The sequence below is a fragment of the Telmatherina bonti genome (genome assembly GCF_933228915.1).
Source record: "Telmatherina bonti genome assembly, chromosome: 14".
Classification (NCBI taxonomy): Eukaryota; Metazoa; Chordata; class Actinopteri; order Atheriniformes; family Telmatherinidae; genus Telmatherina; species Telmatherina bonti.
In genome coordinates, this window is record NC_136612.1 from 31,095,808 (window position 1) to 31,117,523 (window position 21,716).

Consider the following 21,716-nt stretch of genomic DNA (forward strand, 5'->3'; position numbering starts at 1 on the left):
TCAACATAAACTGTGTGTGTGTGTGTGTGTGTGTGTGTGTGTGTGTATATATATAAATCCCTCCCTCCACCCTGTTTCTTTTTCAAAACCTCTGTCTCTTTCATCTTTGCTTTCATGCTTGCATCCCTCGCTGCGTGTCAGCATCGGTCATAACGAGGTTATAGGGATGTGTCGTGTGGGCAGCGATGCTGAAGGTCCTGGAAGGGAGCACTGGGCAGCCATGCTGGCCAATCCACGCAAACCAATAGAGCACTGGCATCAGCTTGTTGAGGTGAGCACATGATCATGCATGTGTGCACTCATGTTAGCGTGTGCGTGCAAGCACGTGTCCTGGATATGTGCTAGTTTTGCTTTTGGTGCTGAGCGTCACATCTGATGATTATTAAGCAAGCAGTGAAAGAAGAAGCAGCACTGACAACAAAAGAAAAAGTGGTATGAAAATAATGACAAGACGTATTTTTAAAAAAGGAATAAAATAAATTCCATGTAGCGACAAGAGAATTCTGTAGGAGAGTAAATCTGTGAGTCATTAGTTTAGCAGGTGATCTACAAACATGCATTTACAATAATGACCACTGCAATCTGCCAAGATCAGTGCAAATGAGCCAAATTAGGGGTCACTAGCAAGCACACTTGTTGATGATCATGGGTGGGTAATTCACTCATGACCCTAATTACCCAGTTGGTTAAAGCATCTTGCGTACATAGAATAGTTTAAAAGAGTGATTGTTACCAATCTACTGCTTTTTACCTTGTTTAAAATGTTCGAGTTGGGCTGTTTCACACTGATGGAAAAACACAGTTAATTGTCTAGTTCACTGAATAAACTCCATCTTTCACATAACTGTCATCAGACTTCATGCTGCAAGTTAAATTACATTCAAGTTTCTGATCATTTTTCACAGTTTAGCACAAGAGGGACTCAGTTATTGTGTTAATAATGCTGAATTATTGAAGTTTTGTAGCAAAAACAAGAAGACCACTGAGCAAACAGTAAGAATCTAAAAGATGTGGACATAATTAAAGGAACTGTTTAAGAGCAGAAAGATTCCTTTTGGAAATGTTGCTTTACTGATTGCAAATTTTAAAAAAAGTTAAAAAAAAAAAAAAACAAACAAATAAATAAAGCTGTAGAAAATAATGTTTATATCAATATATTCGAAGATAAAATAATTTTCGAATCAAGATAAAAAAAACACCCAGTTAACTGTTATTTTTTCTTTTTGCTATATATCATGAAATCTTATGAATTTTTAAAATTCTGATATAATTTAGGATTTTATTTCAGACATGTAAAAGACAAACAATAATCATACATTATGGAAAAGGCATAAATATAATACATAAAGAAATACATATTCTATTTACATATCTGAAAAGGAGTGGGAGGAAGTATAAACGTATATTATCGCACCCCTCCTCCTAATGAATTATAAATAATCGATTGCTTAGCTTCCTATCAATATATTATTTCTAATATCAACATACTGATTAATTATGACAATATTCTAAAACATTATTACTAACATACACAAAACTGAAGATAACACCGAGGTACCCTGATAACAAAACTAAATAGTAACACCCAGTGAAAATCATAAACCCTCTTCATTTTTATACCTCATGACAATCATTTCTTTACTTTTTTTTAAACTGGTTTATATTTGGACATGTCCTGAGCGTTCCCTTCAAGCTGTTCCACAATTTAACCCCACAGATTAATTTACTAAAAGTTCTCCTTGTTGTACGTACCAGTAATGTGTTCTTAAATGTGTTCTGATAAATAGATTGTTTTTTATTTTTACAATAAATAAAAACACGTTCTGATCAAGTAAATCTGACACTGCTGTAGTTCTGATAGAGGTAATACCGTTCAACTTATAGATGAGCATCTTTATCTCGTACAGAAATGTATTCTTTGGCACGTTTTCAGCTGTTATGGGTCAGTGCAGGTGCCAGTCTGAGGCAAGCGGTAGAATTTCTAACAAGATGCTGTCTGTAAATATTGACGTTCTAATCATTTGGCAGTGTTCAAACTCAAATTTTGAGTGTTGTGTTGTTGTTTTTTTATAGTTTTACTGCTTTAATTTGCACCACCTGTCATCTGCGACTGAAATCAATGTGAAATGCAGTGTTTGTAAGCAGCTTGTTCAGTCTGGTACGAGCAGTAAGACAGCGACAACAAGACGGGTGACAATGATGCCAGACATCAACGCCATTCAGTGTTAAAAGTTTGATCTGTTTCTTTTACAGTTTAGAGAATAATGAGCAGAGTAAAGCTTGCTCACCAGCAGTAAATGTGCTGTGAATTTAGAAATGCCGAACAAGAGGTAACAACCAAATTTACAGGAGGACATTTTATTTTTATTTTACATTTTATAATATGGTTTATAAAAACAATCAAATCCAGTAACTGATCAATTAATCAGTCACATTCCCAGTTAACGTTTTAACAGGGCAGCAACTTTCCTGCAATTTGTCAAGATTTGTAAAGCAACTAAAACCAACCAAAATTATATGCATGATTATTTTTACACTACAGTCGGGAAACAACAAATTACAAAAAGATGTGCCAGACTAAATATACAGATACTGTGGAATGGTAATTTCTCACCGCCTATTGTTTTAGAAGCATTGGTCATTTTTCAGTATTTGCTTGTTAGCTTTTTTTTTTCCTTTTTGCTGTGGGCTCACACAATTTGACACATTTTGGTGTGTGACCGCATTGTTCATTGCAGAGTTAAAAGTAAATTAAACGAACATGTTAAATGAAAATACAAGACTAGTTCAAGCTTTTTGTTGTTTTCAGAGAGAGATGATTTACTGCAGTAGCTAGTTAGCTTAACTAAACATGAAAAAGACATATCTTTTGGGGTTTTTTATACTATCTTCTGAGACAATCACAATATAAATGAGTGAGATTGTACTAACAAGCAAAAAAAAAAAAAAAATAATGTAGGAAAGTCATGTTTTGATCTCTTCTGATGAGCCAGATGAACTTTTTCCTCATTCTCAGTCTCAATGCTAAGCTAATTTGCCGTTTGCTATACTTTCCTATATAACATCTTAGTTTAAGGCTTTTTCCTGCTTATTCATTAAACCTCTATCTTGAATGTTAACATAAAATATCCCTTTTATGTAAATGACTTGAGTTTATCAACATTTCAACGCTGTTCAGGCTAATTATAATTGCTGTAATAGGGGTGATAATGTAGCTGCAATAGCCTCGGTGAAGTAGTTTCTATTATATAATAAATTCATTTCATTCTACATAAGAATAAAAAGTGCTTATTTTAAATGAGACATAAATTAAATGTCTTCTTCCTCGCAGGAAAAAGCAGTTGGAACATTTGTGTCAAAGCCCGCCACAGCATCCTCCCCAAAGCCGCATATTGTGGTGGACAGTCCTCATTCTGATTAAAACGGTGAGTCTCAGCTGAATTCTTGTTTATATTAAAGGGCTGTTTTATTTCTTTTTAGGTGGGGTTGTATGAAGTATTTATGAGTAGCCATGTTTACATGGAATAAATTATTCAGATCAAAAGTCTGATAAGAAAAAATGTGTCAAAAAGCACATTGATCGGATGTTTGTCACTGAGATCAAAATTTCATCCAGTCACAACGGGTTGGTTATGTTGATTGTAGCAATAATTGACATGCATGAAAAACATACTTCGGGTTAAAATTATCCTCATTGTACATTCCTGTTTCCTCAGACGTACATCAACTTTGTGTGGTCCTGTACTTTACGTTAATCTCCAACTTGTGAAAACGAGGCAAATAAAAGCAGAACTATCAGATATGTGACGCGAATGCATTACATTTTAAAAGAATAAAAAAAAATATTGAAGGCAAGTGAATCTCAAGTCAATAAGATTGGAATAATAGCATCATGTGCCTTTGTTTAAATTACAAATCACCATTTCTTCTTCTTCTGCAATTTGCAGAAATACAGGCAGCTCTGCACAAGTTACAGTGATTTATATTCAAACCTGTGCTGCATGCATATGCATGTAAATATGGCTCGTGTTTTCTCTGCAAGCAACAGAGCAGTCACGGCACTCTGACCGTAGTTTAGGAAAAAGGAAGATAAAGCTAAAAGCTACTAGAATAAAACCATCAGAGAAGTGACTTTTCAATACTTAAAACATTCCAGACCTGAAAAATAAAAAGATAACAGCACAAGTGAGGGTTATAATGAGGTTATTTACACTGTATTTACTTATGTATCAGCTGTTTATCAAGAGCAGAACATTCTGTAGCAATGGTGCATGTTGTGAGACAATCATTTTGCAGCACCATGTGGCAAAATCAACCATATTTCATGGACCTAATCTGTGTGTTGTCCAAGGCAGAAGGGATGTGCTGCATATATACATATATATTTTTTGTTGGAAAATGAGCTTTTCAAGTGGTCATAATCAGAGTGTAGCTTTGACTCACCCACGAGTAAACATCTGATTCTCTATGAGCACTCAGATCATCTGCAGGTTAGAAAGTGGCTACTCATAACTATTACACACTCCCTGACCCCCCCACCAGAAGAGTGCAATCATTGCTGAAATGTGCCATCACTCCTCGAACAATGCAGAATCCCCTTCATTTTAGCCCGTTAAACGCATGCTCTCTCTTGGACTCTGAGTACAGCGTGCAACCACGTACGTCGCGAGAGATGCTCTCAAGTAAGATTAACACAGAAAAATCGAGTCAAGTCTTAAAAAGCATGACCAAACTGCGAGTGTGTGATAAAGCGGAGGCTGTAAAGTTGTCAGATGTGAGCTCTAAGGCAGTAGCATCTGTATAATCTAGATGTTATGGGTTATGTAATGCATCCCCCCTTCTCCTCCTCCTCCTCCTCACAGACTTACAGTACTGCATGCTGTTTATATATTCTCTCCCCCCTCAACTGTCTCGCGCTTGCTTAATCTGCCTCTTCTCCCTTATTCCCTCTTTCCTTAGGTCATTATCATCTCGACAGCTCCAGACTTTCCCTTTTTCCTCTCATCTGTGAATAATTCTCTCCATCAAAGAAAGAGAGACGCGGAGACACTGCTAGTGTCTAACTGCGAGTGCTGTTTCGCTCCTGCTCATGAATACTCCAACTCCTGTGCTGTCTCTGCCGAGCCGGAAGGGGCAAAAAAAAAAAAAAAGATAAGAAAAGAAAAGAAAAACAAAATATAACAAAACAAACAAATAAACAAAAACAGCACATCCATCACAAGCTACACTTTGAGCATCAGACTGAAGACATCCGGACATTAAACGACACTGCAGGACCGGTATCAGGTGTAATTTTGGGGTTTAGCAAGGAGACGCACACACTCTTCTCTTTCACACACACAAATACACAAAGTTTGTAGTATGTGTGTAGTTCATGTGCTCTTCGAATTAGTGTAGTATTTCATCTAGAAGGGAGTGTGTTGTGACAAATTTTTTCTCTCTTGAAAAGAAAAGAAGAAAAAAAAAGAAAGCCATCAGAGAATGGTCACTCCAACCAGGACCAAAGGCTCATGCTTCATGTACAGACTACCGAGAAGACATTCTGGGACATTGGTGTACAGTATGTGCCATACTGTCCGGGACTAACTAAACATCTCACACATGGTGGACTCTCCAGGCCATTTTGGACGCCTTCGGGTTCGTACCCTCTGGTTTCAGAGCAAAAATGCTTATTTTCCCCAGAGGGAAAAACAAAACGACAAAGTGTCCAGTGGTCATTATTGATGTCAAGAGAAGTGAAAAATGAAGACACACTCATCGGTCTGAGCATGTTAGCAACCTTGAAATGTGTCCCTCTTCCTCATGCTCTTTGTCTTGGTCCCCATGGTACTCTTCAGTATCTTTTTTTTTTTTTTTTTTTAATAATGTTCCTCTGTCATTTGTGTGATGAGTTTATTCATACCATTGTTACCGTCCACGAAAGATGTGATGATCTGAGCTCAAGAGAGACATAGACTGTGTTCTTGGCTTTCAGGCCGAAGCACCAGACATTTCCTAGACCCAAACAGGTTTATTTAAAACAAAAAAAACAAGCAAACAAAAGGAGAAAACCTGTGTTTGGGATCGGACCAGCATCTATTTGGAGTGCACTCCTGCAGGGAAGGATATCACTACTCTCTTATTTTTCTATCATTTCAGGACTTAAGATTTTCTGTTCTCTAAAACAAACAAACAAACAAAAAAAAAAAATCACCACGCTTCAACTGATCAGATTTTTTTTTTAGTGTCTTCATCATGTCCCTGACGAGACTTTAGGACACACGCGTCCTTGTTGCTTTTATCAGTGAGTGTTTCTGTGTTTGTGGGTGTGTTTGTTTTGTATTTGTGCATGTTTGCGCGCGTGTGTGTGTGTGTGTGAGTATGGATGTGTGCCTGTGTGACCCTGTGTGTGTGTGTGTGTGTGCTCACCACTTCCCTCATCCTTTTTCTGTCCTCACTCCCTCCAAATCTCCGGCATCCATGGACTGAAAAGCTTGTCTCGGAGCCAAATGTGTCTTCTGTCTTGTGTGTTTAAAAGGAGCTATTTTATGTGCGCGTGTGAGAAAATGCGTGTGTGTGTGTGTGTGTGTGTGTGTGTGTGTGTGTGTGTGTGTGTGTGTGTGTGTGTGTACTACTCGTGCCTCATTGCACTAGGTGGGGAAACTGTCTTTCATAGACATTAGTTTGTATTGTCTATGTTGTGTCTGAACTCAGCTGCCAGTCACTCAGCCCTCCTCTCCTCTCAGACCCTTTGCCTGATGTAAGTAACTGTGTTGATCGTGTACTTCTCTCAGTAATTTGTGTACTGTATGTCCAAGGGAAAAATCAGATGGCGTAGGGATTGAAACTAAAAAAAAAAAAAAAAAAACTGCTGGGTGTGTTTTGATTCATTTCTTAGAAGGGAAAAAAACCAAAAAAACAAAACGTATGAGGCTCGTCTGTTGTGGCCAAAGACAAATTTAAATCCCCTGAAAGCAAGTCAACAGGGAGGTGGTGGTGTGGAAAAACAAGCGCCTGAAACTTCTGCACTTCCTGTGTAAAGCGATACAGACTCATAAAGCCATGTCTGTCCTTGCTACTACTACTGTAACCTCGGCAACGGTCCAGCACATCACTACAGCTACTTCTCTCTAATCTTCTCACACACTAACATGCTTTCACACAGGAGTGTGTTTGTTTCTGAGGGGTTCTCGTTTCTTTCTCTTTACCTCTGGATCAAGGAAAGCAGGTACACGGGATGCTTCGTCCTCCATGTTCTCTGTGTTTTGCCAGATGGGGGGATTATTGATCAGCTTGTATAAGTAGATATGGTATCGATCCATCGGTCCAGAGGCCCCATAATTCTCCCTCTCTCCCAGCCTTTCTCTCCCTGCTCGTGTCTCCCCTGTTTAGCTCTTGTGTTACTGCCTTGTGATAGATTACGAAGCTCATCGTGGAACCAGCACATTCCCCCGTTTTCTAGTCCTCCCTCATCTGTCAGCGAGCCCACCCTCACCCTCTTTCGGTTTCTGTCTGCCTGATTACCGTCTGATTACTCATTCTCTCCTCCAGCAATCCCTGCCTTTCCTCCTCTGCCTCACCTATCCATTCCCAATTTCCTTCTCTTCCCCAGCTCCTGCGTTTTTTCCTCCCATCCCTCCATCTTCTCCCCTCTCCTCCCTCGCTGCCTTCTCTTGTTTGTGCCGTCCTGAATGGTGATGGGGAAACATGTTTGCATGCTTATATTAACATGAATGATGTCAACTTGATGCAATGAAAATTATATAAGTGATGCTTTGAGCAAAATCTGACAATGAACTTGATACTAATACTACTAATGACGACTTAATGGAGACCTTGCAATTGTTAATCTCTGTGGTCAAAAACAACAACGATGAAATAACATTGTTTATGCTGTATTTATCTTTCTCAAATTGGTATTCCTTTTTTTTTTTTGTTGATTTCCAATTGTTTTTATTTATATATATATATATATATATATATATATATATATATATATATATATATATATATAATTTATTCAAGAGGTTTACTTTTTTATTGGTTAATGGTGAGAATTCGAGTGAGGGGTTCAGTCAGGGCGATTGTTTCAGTCAGGACAGCTGTATCAGGTCACAGAATGCCGACTAATGTGTAAGTAACAGTGTGGCTGAAACAACGATGAAGAAAATAAAGGATATGTATCATCCAGCTTTCTGTTTCTGACTTCTTTTAATTGTGTTTGGGGGGGGGGGGGGGGGGGGGGGGGTGATGAAGCTGCTGTCACACAGGCCAGTCAGTGTGCTTCACATGCAACGTTACGCCCTCAGCGTTTCAGTCAGGGATTGGGAAAGTAGCATGTTCCACCTGGACACAAGCTGTCTAAACTCAACTTTTCTCATTTAAAGCACCAAGGTCTCTGAATTTCTGCTCTGCATTAAGTCGTGTGTAATTATTCAACCACTTTGTCATGAATTCTTTATTGTGGCCGCATTTTGTCTGAATGCAAACTGGAGCGCGGCTGCTCGCCCTCTCTGCACTCCTACATCTGCCCTCCTTCTGCTTTGTGCCGCTTTATTTTTAAATTACTCATATTATTTGTCATGCGGGTTATTATCTGACTTTACAATGAAAGAGCCCACCAGTAGCAATTTGCAACTCCGGCACTTCACCAGAAGGCAGACTGAGAAGGAAGCCCGAGCTCAGAAAATGTGCAAGGGGGAGGATGACGGGGAAGGAGGAGTAGGAGAGGATTAAACAAATGAAAGAGGATGAAGAGCGGGAGAATGCCTGTACGGAGGAGGAGGAGGAGGAGAGGAAGAGCACAAATGGGAAAACCTGGAGCAGAGAGGGGAGATGGCTGCATGCATGCAGGATGTGTGTGAACGTGTGGAGAAGTGGAGACAGGAGGTGGAGGAGGAAGGCTCTGTATATAGACACACTCATCATGGGGCACCTGCAGTGTACTGACAGTGTTAACAATTCAAGAAGAGGGGAACGCACACACACACACACACATATCTCCATCGCAGACTCACACGTGACAACGTGCCAGTTAGCATGGCTGTAATGCCGTAGACACACAGAGAGAGAGAGAGATAGAGAGAGAGAAAAAAAAGAGGAGGGGCTGGGGGTGAACTGCTGTCTCCATGGCAACTTTCCCACCGTGCACAAAAAAAAAAAATCATTTAGTCGGAAAGACATTTCACTCAGTTCAGTGAGCTGAAAGAGGCAAAGAAGAAGGGAGGTGGGGGGAGAAACTTAGACACTGTGTGTGCCTCCTAGAGCTGCTTGCATCACGCTGGAGGCATTTATCTGAAGGTACCCAAAAGCTGACAGCAAGGCGTTGACTCGTCTGATTATTATACATAATGACTTCCCTTGCACCGCTGAAGATGAATGCAGCAGCTTTGCTGTTCCTGCTACTTGATGGGACAAGCTGCATGCAGCCAAATCTGCATCCTTACATAACACCTCAAAATTCACTTTATGTTTTGACATTAAACCCGACTCCCCCTTATTCATGCATGCTGAAAAGACTTTGCAAGTCAAACTCCAACATCTCATTTGAAAAGTGCTGCTCCAAGGCATGCCAAACTATACAGCCACTTACCTTTCCACGTATACAGTTTTGAACATTTTATTCCAACACTATAAATAATACCCCAAACCTCTCAAAATAATGAAATGCATGCTTTCTTGCACTGCATAAAAGCACGCAGGCAGAAACTCCAACCAGTTAAGAGTATTAAAGCAGCTTGCCTCTGCAGGGTGAACGGTGCATTAATACATGAGCGGAGCCCCGAGATCTGACCTTCTCTGTAAACTGCTTTCAAGGAAGGAGTTGGTATTCACCTAACAAACAGAAACTAAGGGAAAACATCCTGTGACATAGCATCTCTGTTATTTGTGAACTAAATAAATAATAAATCTAAACAAAAAAAATAAAATAAAAAGACCATATGAAGGACTACTTTTTTTCTGATCTTTCTTTTGTTCCTGCACAGAGTCGTGTCAGTGGAGGATGCTGTCACTGAATTTCAAATTCACCGTGTAGGTCTGGTAACCCATTTATATGGACCTAAGTGTATCAGCATGCTGGCTGTGATTACCTGTTGTGAGAAGACCATCTGGCCCCCTGCATCCCAGCTGGGTAACATGGTCAGGAGATGAATTGTCTTTATCATACCACCTGGACCTTGCAGACATGGAGCACAGAGGTCCCGTATTTCTCATTCATATTGTATTATGTCATTCTCTGACAGAAGAAAACAATAGAATACACGGTGAGAAAGAGCACATTGTCTGACTTTTCAAAGGCACACCCATGGAGCAGGCTTTCTGTAATTGCTTGGCAACTGCTTGCATCGTGTGTGTGTGTGTGTGTGTGTGTGTGTGTGTGTGGAAGTTCAAAGTTGCAAGACACAAAATGTATCTCCACGCAGCAGAAAGCATCAGAGGAAGACGTAAAGGAGGTGCCTACACATGCAGGCACATTCACACGCACACACACAAACACACACGCACGAGCAAAACATTCACAATCCATCCTGTCACTTTCACATGGCCATGTTGCACAGTCAGGATAAAAAGGTGGGCTTGCATGCAGAGGGAAGCCCTGGGCATAAACCCTCACGCAGATCAACTGTTCTGGAGCAGCAGAAACCAGCCTCGCTGACTGGCATCCAAATGGCAAAGCTGCTTCAGCTCACATATTGTTTTCCCATCAGAATTTGAGTTGATTTAATAAAGAAGATTCTGTGGGAGGTTTTGAGTTTGATCAGCTCTGAAGCCTCTTTGCTGAACGCTGCGCTGAGCTGGCTGGCGTTGCCACAGGGGAGTCAACGCCATTGGACCAACAAGGAAAAGTGTGCTGATGTGTTAAAAACACAGGTTTTGCCACTGGTGTATTGCTCCAATCTGTTAACTTGCCAATCAAGGACCTATTTATGGGCACACGTGTGCATGACTGAGTGGAAATCCTGAACTGATGTTTTTTATCATATCATGATCAACATATGGAACAAGTGTTCACATGATGTGAGAAAAAAAACAATGAAAAAAGCAAAACAAGAATCTGTCTGCAGATTTTTCTCTGCTTTTCATCACTGAAAGCTTTAAGTGGACTGAGTTTTAACGGGAAAATGAAGTTATGTAAGTCTGAAACCCAGTTGACATATAAGTTCAGTCTGTCAAGTATCAAATTGAATTTAATCATTTATGATCATTTAAATATTGCAAAGATCAAACTGTCTTTTTAACTAAGGAAATTATAGTCATCATGGCTGTTATCCCTAGAACGTTTTCTGTAATTAACACAATATAAATATTTATAAAGGCATGCTGACACTCTTAAAAGAGGCTTTTAATGTACAGTGTGAAGGCTTTTCTCTGATCACGGTAAAGTAGCTGCTGTGCTGCTTGTAGAAATTTGCTGACATCTCCTGGAGAGATGGATCAACAGCATCTGAATCTCCAGCATTCTTGCTCAGGCTTCTAAAAACACAGCGGCACCATTTTAACCATGCATCACTGAGGATACATGTTCTGGGACTAATCTGACCTCCACCATAGAGAGTATGATACAGTACAGAAAAGAGTTTGCCCAATTATCCTTTTTTTTTTTTGTTTTACCCTCTCAGACTCATATTTGTGCTTCAAATGACCACATGAGGACACGTTGTCAGATATGCTCTCGGGGATTTATCACTTTGTAGTTTGTAAATGTCAGCTTTGTATTTCTAGATCTTTTTCCTGTCAGGATGTCCTGTGTAGATACTCTGTTTCACTCTAAAGGATCGCCTCTGTTGACCTCTTGCTCTGTCTGCCTCAGGATGGCTATTAGATGGATTTAAGGCTGATGCAGGAACAGACTTTCTTCAAGAACAATGCCAACTGGCGGGGCTTTTACAAACATTAGGCTTGAGGTCTAATTTAAGAGATATTTAGTGATGACCCTTTGCCTTTAAGCTTCAGTTAAACTTTTGAAGGCACATATTAATCCTTTCTTCATCAGTAAGCAACCTCAGCGAGGGTGCCAGGCTCTGGAACATAAACAGCCATCAGGAAGGGTAAGTTTCTGAAGCAGGACTTGTAATTGCCTGATTAATGGTTTTTGTTACTAAATTTAGGAAAAAATGGTAAAAAAAATTAGAAAAACTTGCATTCATCTCCAGGGTTTTTCCACAGGGAGTGGTTACTTAAAAAGTCTCTCAATACAAAATGTTACAGTCTTACTGCAGTTCTTCACAATGAAGCTGCTAATTTAACATGTTGTCAGTTTTCCCTCTGATTTTCTGGATAATTTCATTGCTCAATTTTTTTTTAACATGCTATACAGACTGATTTAAAACACACAACAGCAAAGACGACCAAAGTGCTGCACAATAAATCAAATGATAACACATTCTAAACTTAAAAGACATAAAAAGACTTTTAAAAATTACAAATATAACAATAAAAGAATTAGAAATAATGATAAAAGGTTACAAAAATGTCAATTAAACTCAAAGTTAACTTCTCACAGTGAATTAAAGACCAGGGAGTTAAAATGCATTTATAAAAAATATTTAAATTGAAAGTGAAGGAGCCTGTCTAACATGAGATTCTAAATCCTTCCAGTAGCAGCAATTACACACTGTCACATCCAAGTTTGGACTGTGTTTCTGAACTGGATAAAAGTCAGTAGTCTGTTGACCAGAGATCTGAGACACATAATTTCCCCCTTCTTCACACAAAGCAAACTAAAGAAACAGCGTTCATTCCTGTACATGAAATATCTAGATCAAATTGCCTTAATACCAGTTCAATATGAGCCATTCACATTTTGCATGTCAAATCACAAAAAGAGCACATCATATTTTTGAAAGCTGCGCGAGGTGGCGCTGCGAGCCGAGCTTTGTTGTTGTGGTCTGCACGTCATCAAAATAAACGACGAAGAAGAACTGCCATCAGCGTGCGTGGTATGGCGTCACTTCCGCAGGACATACAACAGACGCATATCATCTTCTGTGCTTTTAGGTGTAAATCAGACTGATTTTTTGTTACATTTATGTTTAAGGGATCCCACGCACCTACTGACGACGACCAGCAGCAGGTTGGTCCGCATCACTTTTGGCTTATCAAGTAGATGAAGGCCGTTTAATCTGCGTTAGCTTCAATAACTTAGTTAACGGTGACCAAGGCAGCTAATGTTAAATGAAAAATCAGCTGTTCATTGTTTAGCTTTGGCTTTTATTCCTTGTATTTTACCTCCGCACCAATATGAAATAAACTAATAATATTAGTTGTAGACGAGTTGTCTTGAACCTGAGCTTGTTGGTAAGCTAACTTTTAAATGACCCGACCCAACAAACAGCAGCTGGTTTAAAACATTGCAAGTGTTTAATAAGCTATTAGGGTTTTACAATAATGATGTGATTGAATTGAGTTTATTTTCTGCCTTAAAAACATTAGAAAACTGCCACAGGTTTATATCTTGGGAGCTCATTCAGGTCGTCAGACTTGTGGATGCTAGTTTGTACCAAAGTTAGAAATGATAGTACAACAGATAAATAGATAAGAGTTTTATTCATCCAAAGGAAACTGAAATATAGTGTACTGTTTAATTACATGCATCATCACACTCACTCTCTTACAAAATGAATGAATGAATACAATAAAACACATGTAAACAATATATTTACTCAAAAACACTGAAAAAAGATATTTAAAAAAAAAAAAAAAAAAAGTGCAAATGGCCTGAAAATGGGCTCAGTACATCCCATACACACTCTGATTGTGGTATTTTAATTTTCAGTTGTAGTACAAAGAAAGTTTCTGATTTCTTTCAAGGCTTAGTGAAGTGGTCTCGACATAGACTGTATATAAAAAGATGTTTTCATTTAGATATTTTCATGTATTTCATATACGGTCTATGGGTCTTGAGCAGTTTTCCAGGCTTCCTGAAGAGGACCTGAACCGTTTCATTGGCTGCTTTATCTCTCATTTCAGTCCAGTCCTTGTACCTGACCCCTTCCGGGGAATGTTGTGTTGGTTATCTGCCTATGAATCATTCAGCTACTAAAGCAGCATTGGGATGAACCGATGTTGCTGTGTCTTCACACAGCTTAGCAAAGAACTGATTTGGTCATTTGTATGAGTAGCCTGTTGTGTAGTCCCATTTCTTTGGTGGCGTCTACAAGTCCAACAATTAGAACATTTCATGGAAATTAGCCCTTTTTTTTTAAATACATCACTTATTTTTTCTGCCTGCTTTCTTGCATGACAAACCCCAAATAAATGAAGTATATCTTCACAGCTTCAAGGCCTGTTGCTGTAATCTTAGTTTGAAAAGAAAGCTGAGTCATGTGAGATTACTGCAAGGTGTGTGTTTCAGTTAGTTCATTCATCTGGAAGACAGGAGGAAATGGTCTGCACTAAAAACTGCAATAAAAACCAAACAAGAGCAGCCATAAATAGTTTGTCGTCATTATTTTGGGATGTTTAACGTCGGGACTGCTGCTTCCGAGATGCTGTGCAGATATTTTCTTTACAGCACAGATCTAATGCAGCATCCTGAACAGGGGACACCTGCCATGTATTATATTTTATTTTCACTAACAAGGGGATTCTCAGAGCCGTGAGACAAACATTAACATTTTTTTTAGCAATGTGAATCTAACAACATCTCACGATTCAATTCAATTCCGATTTGTGGGGCGACGATTCGATTTAGAATCAATTCTCGATTCTAACAGATTTTTAATTCATAATCATTACACTTAGGTAACAAAATGTGCTAGTTTTCTAAGTAACTTTGTTCTTCTATAAGCTTGAAAGAACTGAGAAATTATAAGGGCTGATTCGATATAAACTGCAACGTGTGCAAATCTTTTTCTGCTCGTCAATTTTCTTAATTTCGATTATGAAAAAATCAACACAGTAGCCAGACCATCATTCTGCTGCTATAATGCCCAAGAAGACAAGTAAAAAGATCAATAAAAACAATAAAAATGACCCCCAAAAAAATTTTTTTAATGGATTATTTTTATTCATTTGAAAAAAACTAATTTACAAAAAAAATATTTTAAAGTTGTGAAGCAAAAGATCCCAATTCATGAATTTTTTCCTATTAGATTCTAGGGGTGGGAAAATCAAATTGAAAAATTGAAAATTTGGATTTTTATGCTTCACAAATTTAAAATCGATTTTTTGTTAAAAAGTTTAACAAAACTAAATAGTTTTTTGTTTGTTTGTTTGTTTGTTTTTCAAATAAATGAAATTAATCCACTATAAAGTTTTTGTCCTTTTTATAGTTTTTATTGATCTTTTTACTTGTCCTCTAGGGTATTATAGCAGCAGAATGATGGTCGGTCTACTGTCCTGTTTTTTCCACACTGAAATTAAGAAAAATGACGAGCAAAAAAAAAGATTAATACAATTTTTTTTGTTTTTAATCTACAAATTCAGCAATATCAAAGAATTGTGAGAATCGCAATTTAAACTGAATCGGCACCCAAAAAAATCGGAATCGAATCGGGACAAAAGCACATCTTCACAGCCCTATTAGATTCTCCAGCTCTCCTATCTGCGATGTGCAGCTTGTTCCTTTAGAAGTGGAAAAGTGAAAGGAGAAAAAGATAGTGGCAGGCTAAACAAGAACCTGACACAGGAGCTGAGATATACATCTTCTGTTTGCTGGAAACGGTTTCCATGCAACAGTGGCTGTCCAGAAGTCATTCTTTCTGTGTATCCTCCTTTTCTTTTCTTCTGTTTTCTTATTCATACATGTTTCAGTACATTACAGTGACAGACATAGAAACAAAGAAAAGGCTCCAGATTTGTCCTGCACTGTATAATTACAGCTTGTCTTTAAACACGCACGTAAATCTGAGTTCTGTCTCCTCCAAATATCCAGATCGGTTGTCATGGAGCCCCCCAGTAAACCTGGCTCCAACCAGGTAGCTGATGTGGTTTTTGTCATTGAGGGAACAGCAAACCTTGGACCATACTTTGAATCTTTGAGGAAAAACTACATATTACCAGCTATTGAGTAAGTCCCTTGAAATGCTTCTTATTTACCCGGTTACTTATTTCCTGCTCTGATGAATCAGCATCTCTGTTCTGCTCCTACCTGCCTTAGGTTTTTTAACGGAGGGCCCCCGGCAGAAACAGATTTTGGTGGAGATGTAAGTTCTTCTCTGGTTCCTGTTTTTACATTGAAGTAAACACTCATTGGGTTTGGAGGTGGCTGGAATGGATTTATTCCCAGTAAAACCTTCCCTGTGGTTTTGTTTTTGCAGTATGGAGGAACCCAGTACGGTCTTGTGGTGTTCAACACGGTGGACTGCGCTCCCGAGTCATACGTCCAGTGTCACGCACCAACCAGCTCTGCCTTCGAGTTTGTTTCATGGATCGACAGCATCCAGTAAGTTGCTGAAAATTGTTTGCAAACTTAATGTAATATTGCTGAATTTGCATAAAAACAGTTTGGTTATTTTTCACGTGTTTTCTGACAGGTTTATGGGAGGTGGAGCCGAAAGCTGCAGCCTGATTGCAGAGGGACTTTCTGTGGCCTTGCAGCTTTTCGATGACTTTAAAAAGATGAGAGAGCAAATGTACGGCCTTGTTTTGCTTTCATGTTGCCACCCAGACTTCTGTCATGTTCAAAGATGCTGTAATATTTTCGCTTGAGATTTTTGTAAAACCAAGCACTAGTACTTTGTTTTCTATGTGAGGAGTTTCTGATTCCAAGATGCAACTAGTGAGAGGTTTCTATTCTATTCTATTTTACAGTCATTTTGCAGACACTTTTATCCAAAGCGACGCACATATATACCCCGATAGGCACATCAGGAGGGAACTTAGGGTTCAGTGTCTTGCCCAGGGACACTTTGGCACATAGTCAGGGGAAGCCTGGAATCAATCCCCAACTTCTGAGTTGAAAGACAACTGTTCTGAGCTACAGCCACCCTAATCTATCTAAAAACTGCATCTAAAAGATTCAGGGCAGTAGGTCTCAGGGACCGGACTGTGGCACCCCTTCTCTAAATGTAAGCCTTGAAAACTATCATCAACTTAATAAAAAACAAGGAGGAAAAAGTGTTTTTTGGTGGATTTAGTTCACCACCATGACAAGTTGGGATTTTTAATATAAAACCAATAATAGCTGTTATTTAAGTGTTCATGCATTAAATAAAATGTACATAATTTCCTCAGATGAATGTCTTTGCATCAACTTACTAATTTCTTCACACTGGTATTGGGCTCTGAAGGATTGGAACACTTTTTTATGCGCATGTACTATCAGACTGATATCTGACTGATATCGCTGCATTTCTAACTTTAGCTTTTTTAATTCAAAGTAAATCTTAGTTATCTGAAAAATACAGAGAATTTCTTCTATTGTTAAGAATTAGTTGGTTTTAGTTGAAGTGACAAACCTCCAAAAAGGTGAAAATAATCAGTATTTCTGTTCATATTCATCAGAAACAACCATAAATAGTTTAATTTTTATTTAAAAGTGGATTTACGTTTCCTTGAAAAAGTCTACTGTTTAATGTTTAAAATCTTCTTGTGGGGATAAAATTGTTGACTCCTTTGTGTGTGTGTGTGTGTGTGCCGTTGCAGAGGTCAGACTCACAAAGTGTGTGTGCTGCTGTGTAATTCTCCTCCTTATCTGCTTCCTGCTGTGGAGAGCGTCAGTTACACCGGCTGCACGGCCGACAACCTGGTCAAAATCATCCGAGATGTGAGTTACTGGTGGCTTTGGCCCCGCCCATTAGCTTCACCTTTCCACCGCTTATGCTTGACGCCCTGAAAGAAAAGGGACATCCTACCTCTGTGTAATAAAACAGTGGGATGAACTCGGAATCGTCCAAATATCTTCCAGACAGATATTAGTTTGGAAGTTAAACTTCTTTCCTAACTTCAGCATCGCTTCATTAACTCTGTTTTAATGCACATCTTTTATTTTGACCTTTTGCAGAGGGGAATTCACTTTTCTGTGGTGGCTCCTCGGAAGCTGCCTGCTCTGAGGTCTCTGTTTGAACGGGCGTCTGCGGTGGGGGGGGCGGTCGAGCCCCTTCCTGACTACAGTCAGGATCCCTTCCACATGGTTCTCGTCAGAGGCATCTCACTTCCTGGTGAGAAAGTCATTCATGAGCGATTTATCCATTTCATTCAGAATGCAGAAGTTATTTTTTACCATAGACACTGAAATGTTTCAGCTCGTTTCATGATGATAAAAACCTTTCATTCTGTTAAAAACCTTCTAACAGAATGATCAGATAATGGTTTATAAGTTGTTAGCAGTGACTGGACAAAGTCAGCAACTTGTTGAAAAGCAAAGCTGAACAGAACCAGTCAGGAAAAAGTCTGGTGACTTGGGGTCTTGCTCAGGTCCCCACAGCGCCTCACCTCTGTCTGCAGCCCAGGGACCTGAGCCCAGGTCCTCAGGACCCAAGCCCACGTCTGCATCCTCAAGACCATCAAGGTTTATCATTTCCGAGTTTTGATCCTCGCATAACAAAACAACCAAGTTAAGTTACCAACATCAGCTCTGTAAACAATAAAAACATAAACATGAACTTTTATCAGAAAAACGGGTTGGAGAGGCTGCAGGACCTGGAAGCCTTCTGTCTTTAAACTACTTTATAAACTTTTCTTTTGAACCTCAGTCCGAAATTTTGTAATGCAGGCGGAGTTTTAGGGTTCATTCCCATCAGGATAGTCCACTCGACTCAGCCCGCTTGCAGACTCGGTTCAGTTTGGGGAGTATACATTATTCCAGACTGAGATTGGGAAGTGTAGCGTGAAAGCAAACTAATCAGACCTTTTTAATCAGTGTTTTTTACTCTCCACCAGAGGCAAGAAAATATGAAGCTTCATCAGATCCTGGTGGTCTGGTTGATCAGACTTCTATCAGAACTTTGACCAGATTCTTCCACGTCTGACACACACTGTGTCTTGGCTGTTTGCTGGCAGGGCTGTGCACTGAACCCACAATGCACTTTGTTTTGTAGTCTGATTTCTGTGTTTGTAGGCGGATCTAGTCCTCTTCTTTGATCTGAATCTGGAATATTCCTCTGACGACTCAGACTTTCTGAACAAACAGACAAGGATTCGAATCAAAAAGGCTGGTGTGAATGTGTCCCATAGACCGTAAATGAAAGACGGACGGAGCCTCCGGTGGTTAAAAGTGAAGCCTATGTGGAAGTGCATAAAACTGCAGTTCCCCCTTCATCCACTAGAGGCTGCAAAACAGAGTGAATCCCCATAGACTCCCATGTTGAAAAGACCAACTTCACAGCAGGATTAAACATGTTTACAGCCTAAAACAAAAATCAATTTTAGGTTTATAGGTCAGGTTTACCTTCATGACAACTGTGGGGGAAGTGAATTTTTTTTCTAACTCGCCCGTTTAAAAGTAATTTCATCTCGAAGTTCGGCATATTTAGGGGCGTGTCTTTTTGATTGACAGGTACCGATCTCCTGCTTCAAGTAAGAAGACATCTCTGCTAGCATTAGCTGGCTATGCTACGGAGTGTAAAAATATAAAGAAAGGAACACAGTGGGTTGTGTAATTATGAAGACAGATGGGCACACAGCGTCTCAGACAGGTAGAGGGTTTGGGGACTTATCATACGCTGTAGTATTTATGTGTGTTATCTGCGGCAACATGCAGAATTGAAGAGTTTTGTAGCTTCCCAGCAGTGGCAGCAGCGTTTTGTAAGCTTCTTATCTCCAGACACACTCTGGACAGAACGGTAGACACTTTTTCTCTGCTTCTCAGGACTGCAAACGTCAAGTTTTTGTTTTTTTTTAATGCTATTTTCATTGTGAGCAAGCTGGTTTCCCAGAATGTTTCTGGGTTTATTTATGTATTTATTTTGCTGCAGTTTGGACAGTTTCCTGTAATTATTGTGTTAAAAATGTAGTTGGAAGATGGTGGTTGTTGATTTTTCACATATTTTATGTGGCTACAAGCCATCCTTAGAAGTGAAGGTGAATAATTAGCTGCTGGCTACACTGTGTGTGAGTAGGAGTGAGGAATTTCTCAGCACTTTTCCTCTTCGTAGAACAGAAGTCCGTCACTTTATATCTGTGGAAAGATGAAAAAACTCAGCTTTTTTCTATGTTTGTCTTTAGTTTCCTCAGGTGGAGGTCCAGGGCCGCTCAAACCTGTCCTCCCCCCCCAGTCGCTGCCTAACAGCCAGCCTGTTGTTGGAGCTCCGCAGGCCGCTCCACCCATCAACCAGACCCACCCTTATCAGGTACCAGACAAGCAGCCACCAGCGCCTGGCTCCCTGGAGGCCAATTCCCACCTCCAGCTTTTTGGCTGTGTTTCAGTTCATGTTCCGTCTGCGAAAACCTTTAAACAAGCATTGTCTTCCTTTAATCTGCTTCCTGACAGAATTCAAACACATTAACTCCGGCTCAGGTCGCCGCACAGATGGCCGTGAATATCGCCAACAGCCAGAAGAATCACTGTAAGTGGACGGTAGATGGCTGGCCTTAGCGAGCGAGCGTTCGGTTCATTTTGTTTGTTTACATACTCTGCATGACTGTTTCTTGGTGTTTCACAGTAAAGTATCTTCTTCTTTTGTTGGAAAACTTTTTTATCGCAGACCTCAAATTGTAAAATAATCCTTTGTTTGTTCCTCACAGAAGTTATTTCCATTAATAGTATGTTGACAAAATAACATCCCTCCTTTTTAAAAATTTTTTTTTATTTAATTGTACTTCTAGTCTCAGGAATGGCCAATCAGTGTCCTCCGTTCAGCAGTCAGCCGACAATCCCATCAGTCCCTGGGATGAAGCCCAGTCAGGCCATCATGTCAACGGTTACCACAGCAAGCCAGTCAATCGTGCCGCAGCAAGTTCCTTCCAATCAGCCGCAGCCGGTCCCGCCCACAGGACAGCCAGCACCCAATCAGCAAGCACCACCTCAGCCACAGCCTGCAGCAAACCCGCCCACAGCACCGTCAGCACCGCCCAACATGGTAGAGTTCTGATATTCATCAGGTTCTGGTCTTGTTCCGACTGCGTGGTCGCCAACCCACTGTGTGATGTGGGTACATGTCAGCTGCAGACGTACACTGTGATGTCTTCAGTCGTGTTTCAACACAAACAGCTGTCAGGGTTGACATCAGTCAGTGTCTGACATCTTGGATGTGGTGTTTCCAAAATATTAGAAGCACCAGTTCAGACAGGTGTGTGTGTCTGAATAACTTCAGAGTCGGAGACTTCCTTCCAGACTTGGGTTTCCAAGCCGATCTGAGAGCCTGGAATTGTCCAGCAGAGAGTAGGCCGGCTGCGACGTGGTTATAAAAAAGAATTTATTACAAGATTCAAGCTATGAGTACAAAGTGGAAACGTGTGTCTGTGGTCAGTGTTGTCAGAGCAGCCGAGCAGAGTCGGACTTCTGCCTTGCAGGTACTGTGTGTGTATAGCTGGACTTCCACGTTGGTGGTCCAGTGCATGATGCGCATGTTTTATCAACATGTCCAGAAGGATGACATGAATAAGCACAGACATGTTCTGTGGAGCGTGTGGACGCTTATCTCGCTGTCCAACAAACCTGCAGCTCTGGTTGTCCAGAGGTCACAGCTTAACGCCTAAAATGATTCAAATTCTATATATACATACATATACATATATATATATATATATATATACATATATATATATATATATATATATATATATGTGTGTGTGTGTGTGTGTGTGTGTGTGTGTGTGTGTGTGTGTGTGTGTGTGTGTGTGTGTGTGTGTGT

General features: G+C 39.8%; 2 protein-coding genes across 2 annotated transcripts in view; both read left to right on the forward strand.

Annotated features, from left to right (window-relative positions):
* The window catches only part of syt3 (synaptotagmin III), a gene marked incomplete at both ends in the record, with an annotated part of 33,543 nt that extends 30,122 nt beyond the window's left edge, over positions 1-3,421 (forward strand). The window contains 2 exons of the mRNA XM_079252261.1: positions 142-271; positions 3,332-3,421. Coding sequence (XP_079108387.1) covers positions 142-271; positions 3,332-3,421 — 220 coding nt within the window. The remainder of the gene's footprint in view (positions 1-141; positions 272-3,331) is intronic.
* A 9,510-nt stretch (positions 3,422-12,931) lies between these two features.
* The window catches only part of med25 (mediator complex subunit 25), a gene marked incomplete at its 3' end in the record, with an annotated part of 34,297 nt that continues 25,512 nt past the window's right edge, over positions 12,932-21,716 (forward strand). The window contains exons 1-10 of the mRNA XM_079253131.1: positions 12,932-13,054; positions 15,857-15,991; positions 16,082-16,127; positions 16,242-16,366; positions 16,458-16,556; positions 17,569-17,689; positions 17,927-18,083; positions 20,089-20,213; positions 20,354-20,429; positions 20,689-20,942. Of these exons, the coding sequence (XP_079109257.1) occupies positions 15,867-15,991; positions 16,082-16,127; positions 16,242-16,366; positions 16,458-16,556; positions 17,569-17,689; positions 17,927-18,083; positions 20,089-20,213; positions 20,354-20,429; positions 20,689-20,942 (1,128 nt within the window). The 5' untranslated portion in view covers positions 12,932-13,054; positions 15,857-15,866. The remainder of the gene's footprint in view (positions 13,055-15,856; positions 15,992-16,081; positions 16,128-16,241; positions 16,367-16,457; positions 16,557-17,568; positions 17,690-17,926; positions 18,084-20,088; positions 20,214-20,353; positions 20,430-20,688; positions 20,943-21,716) is intronic.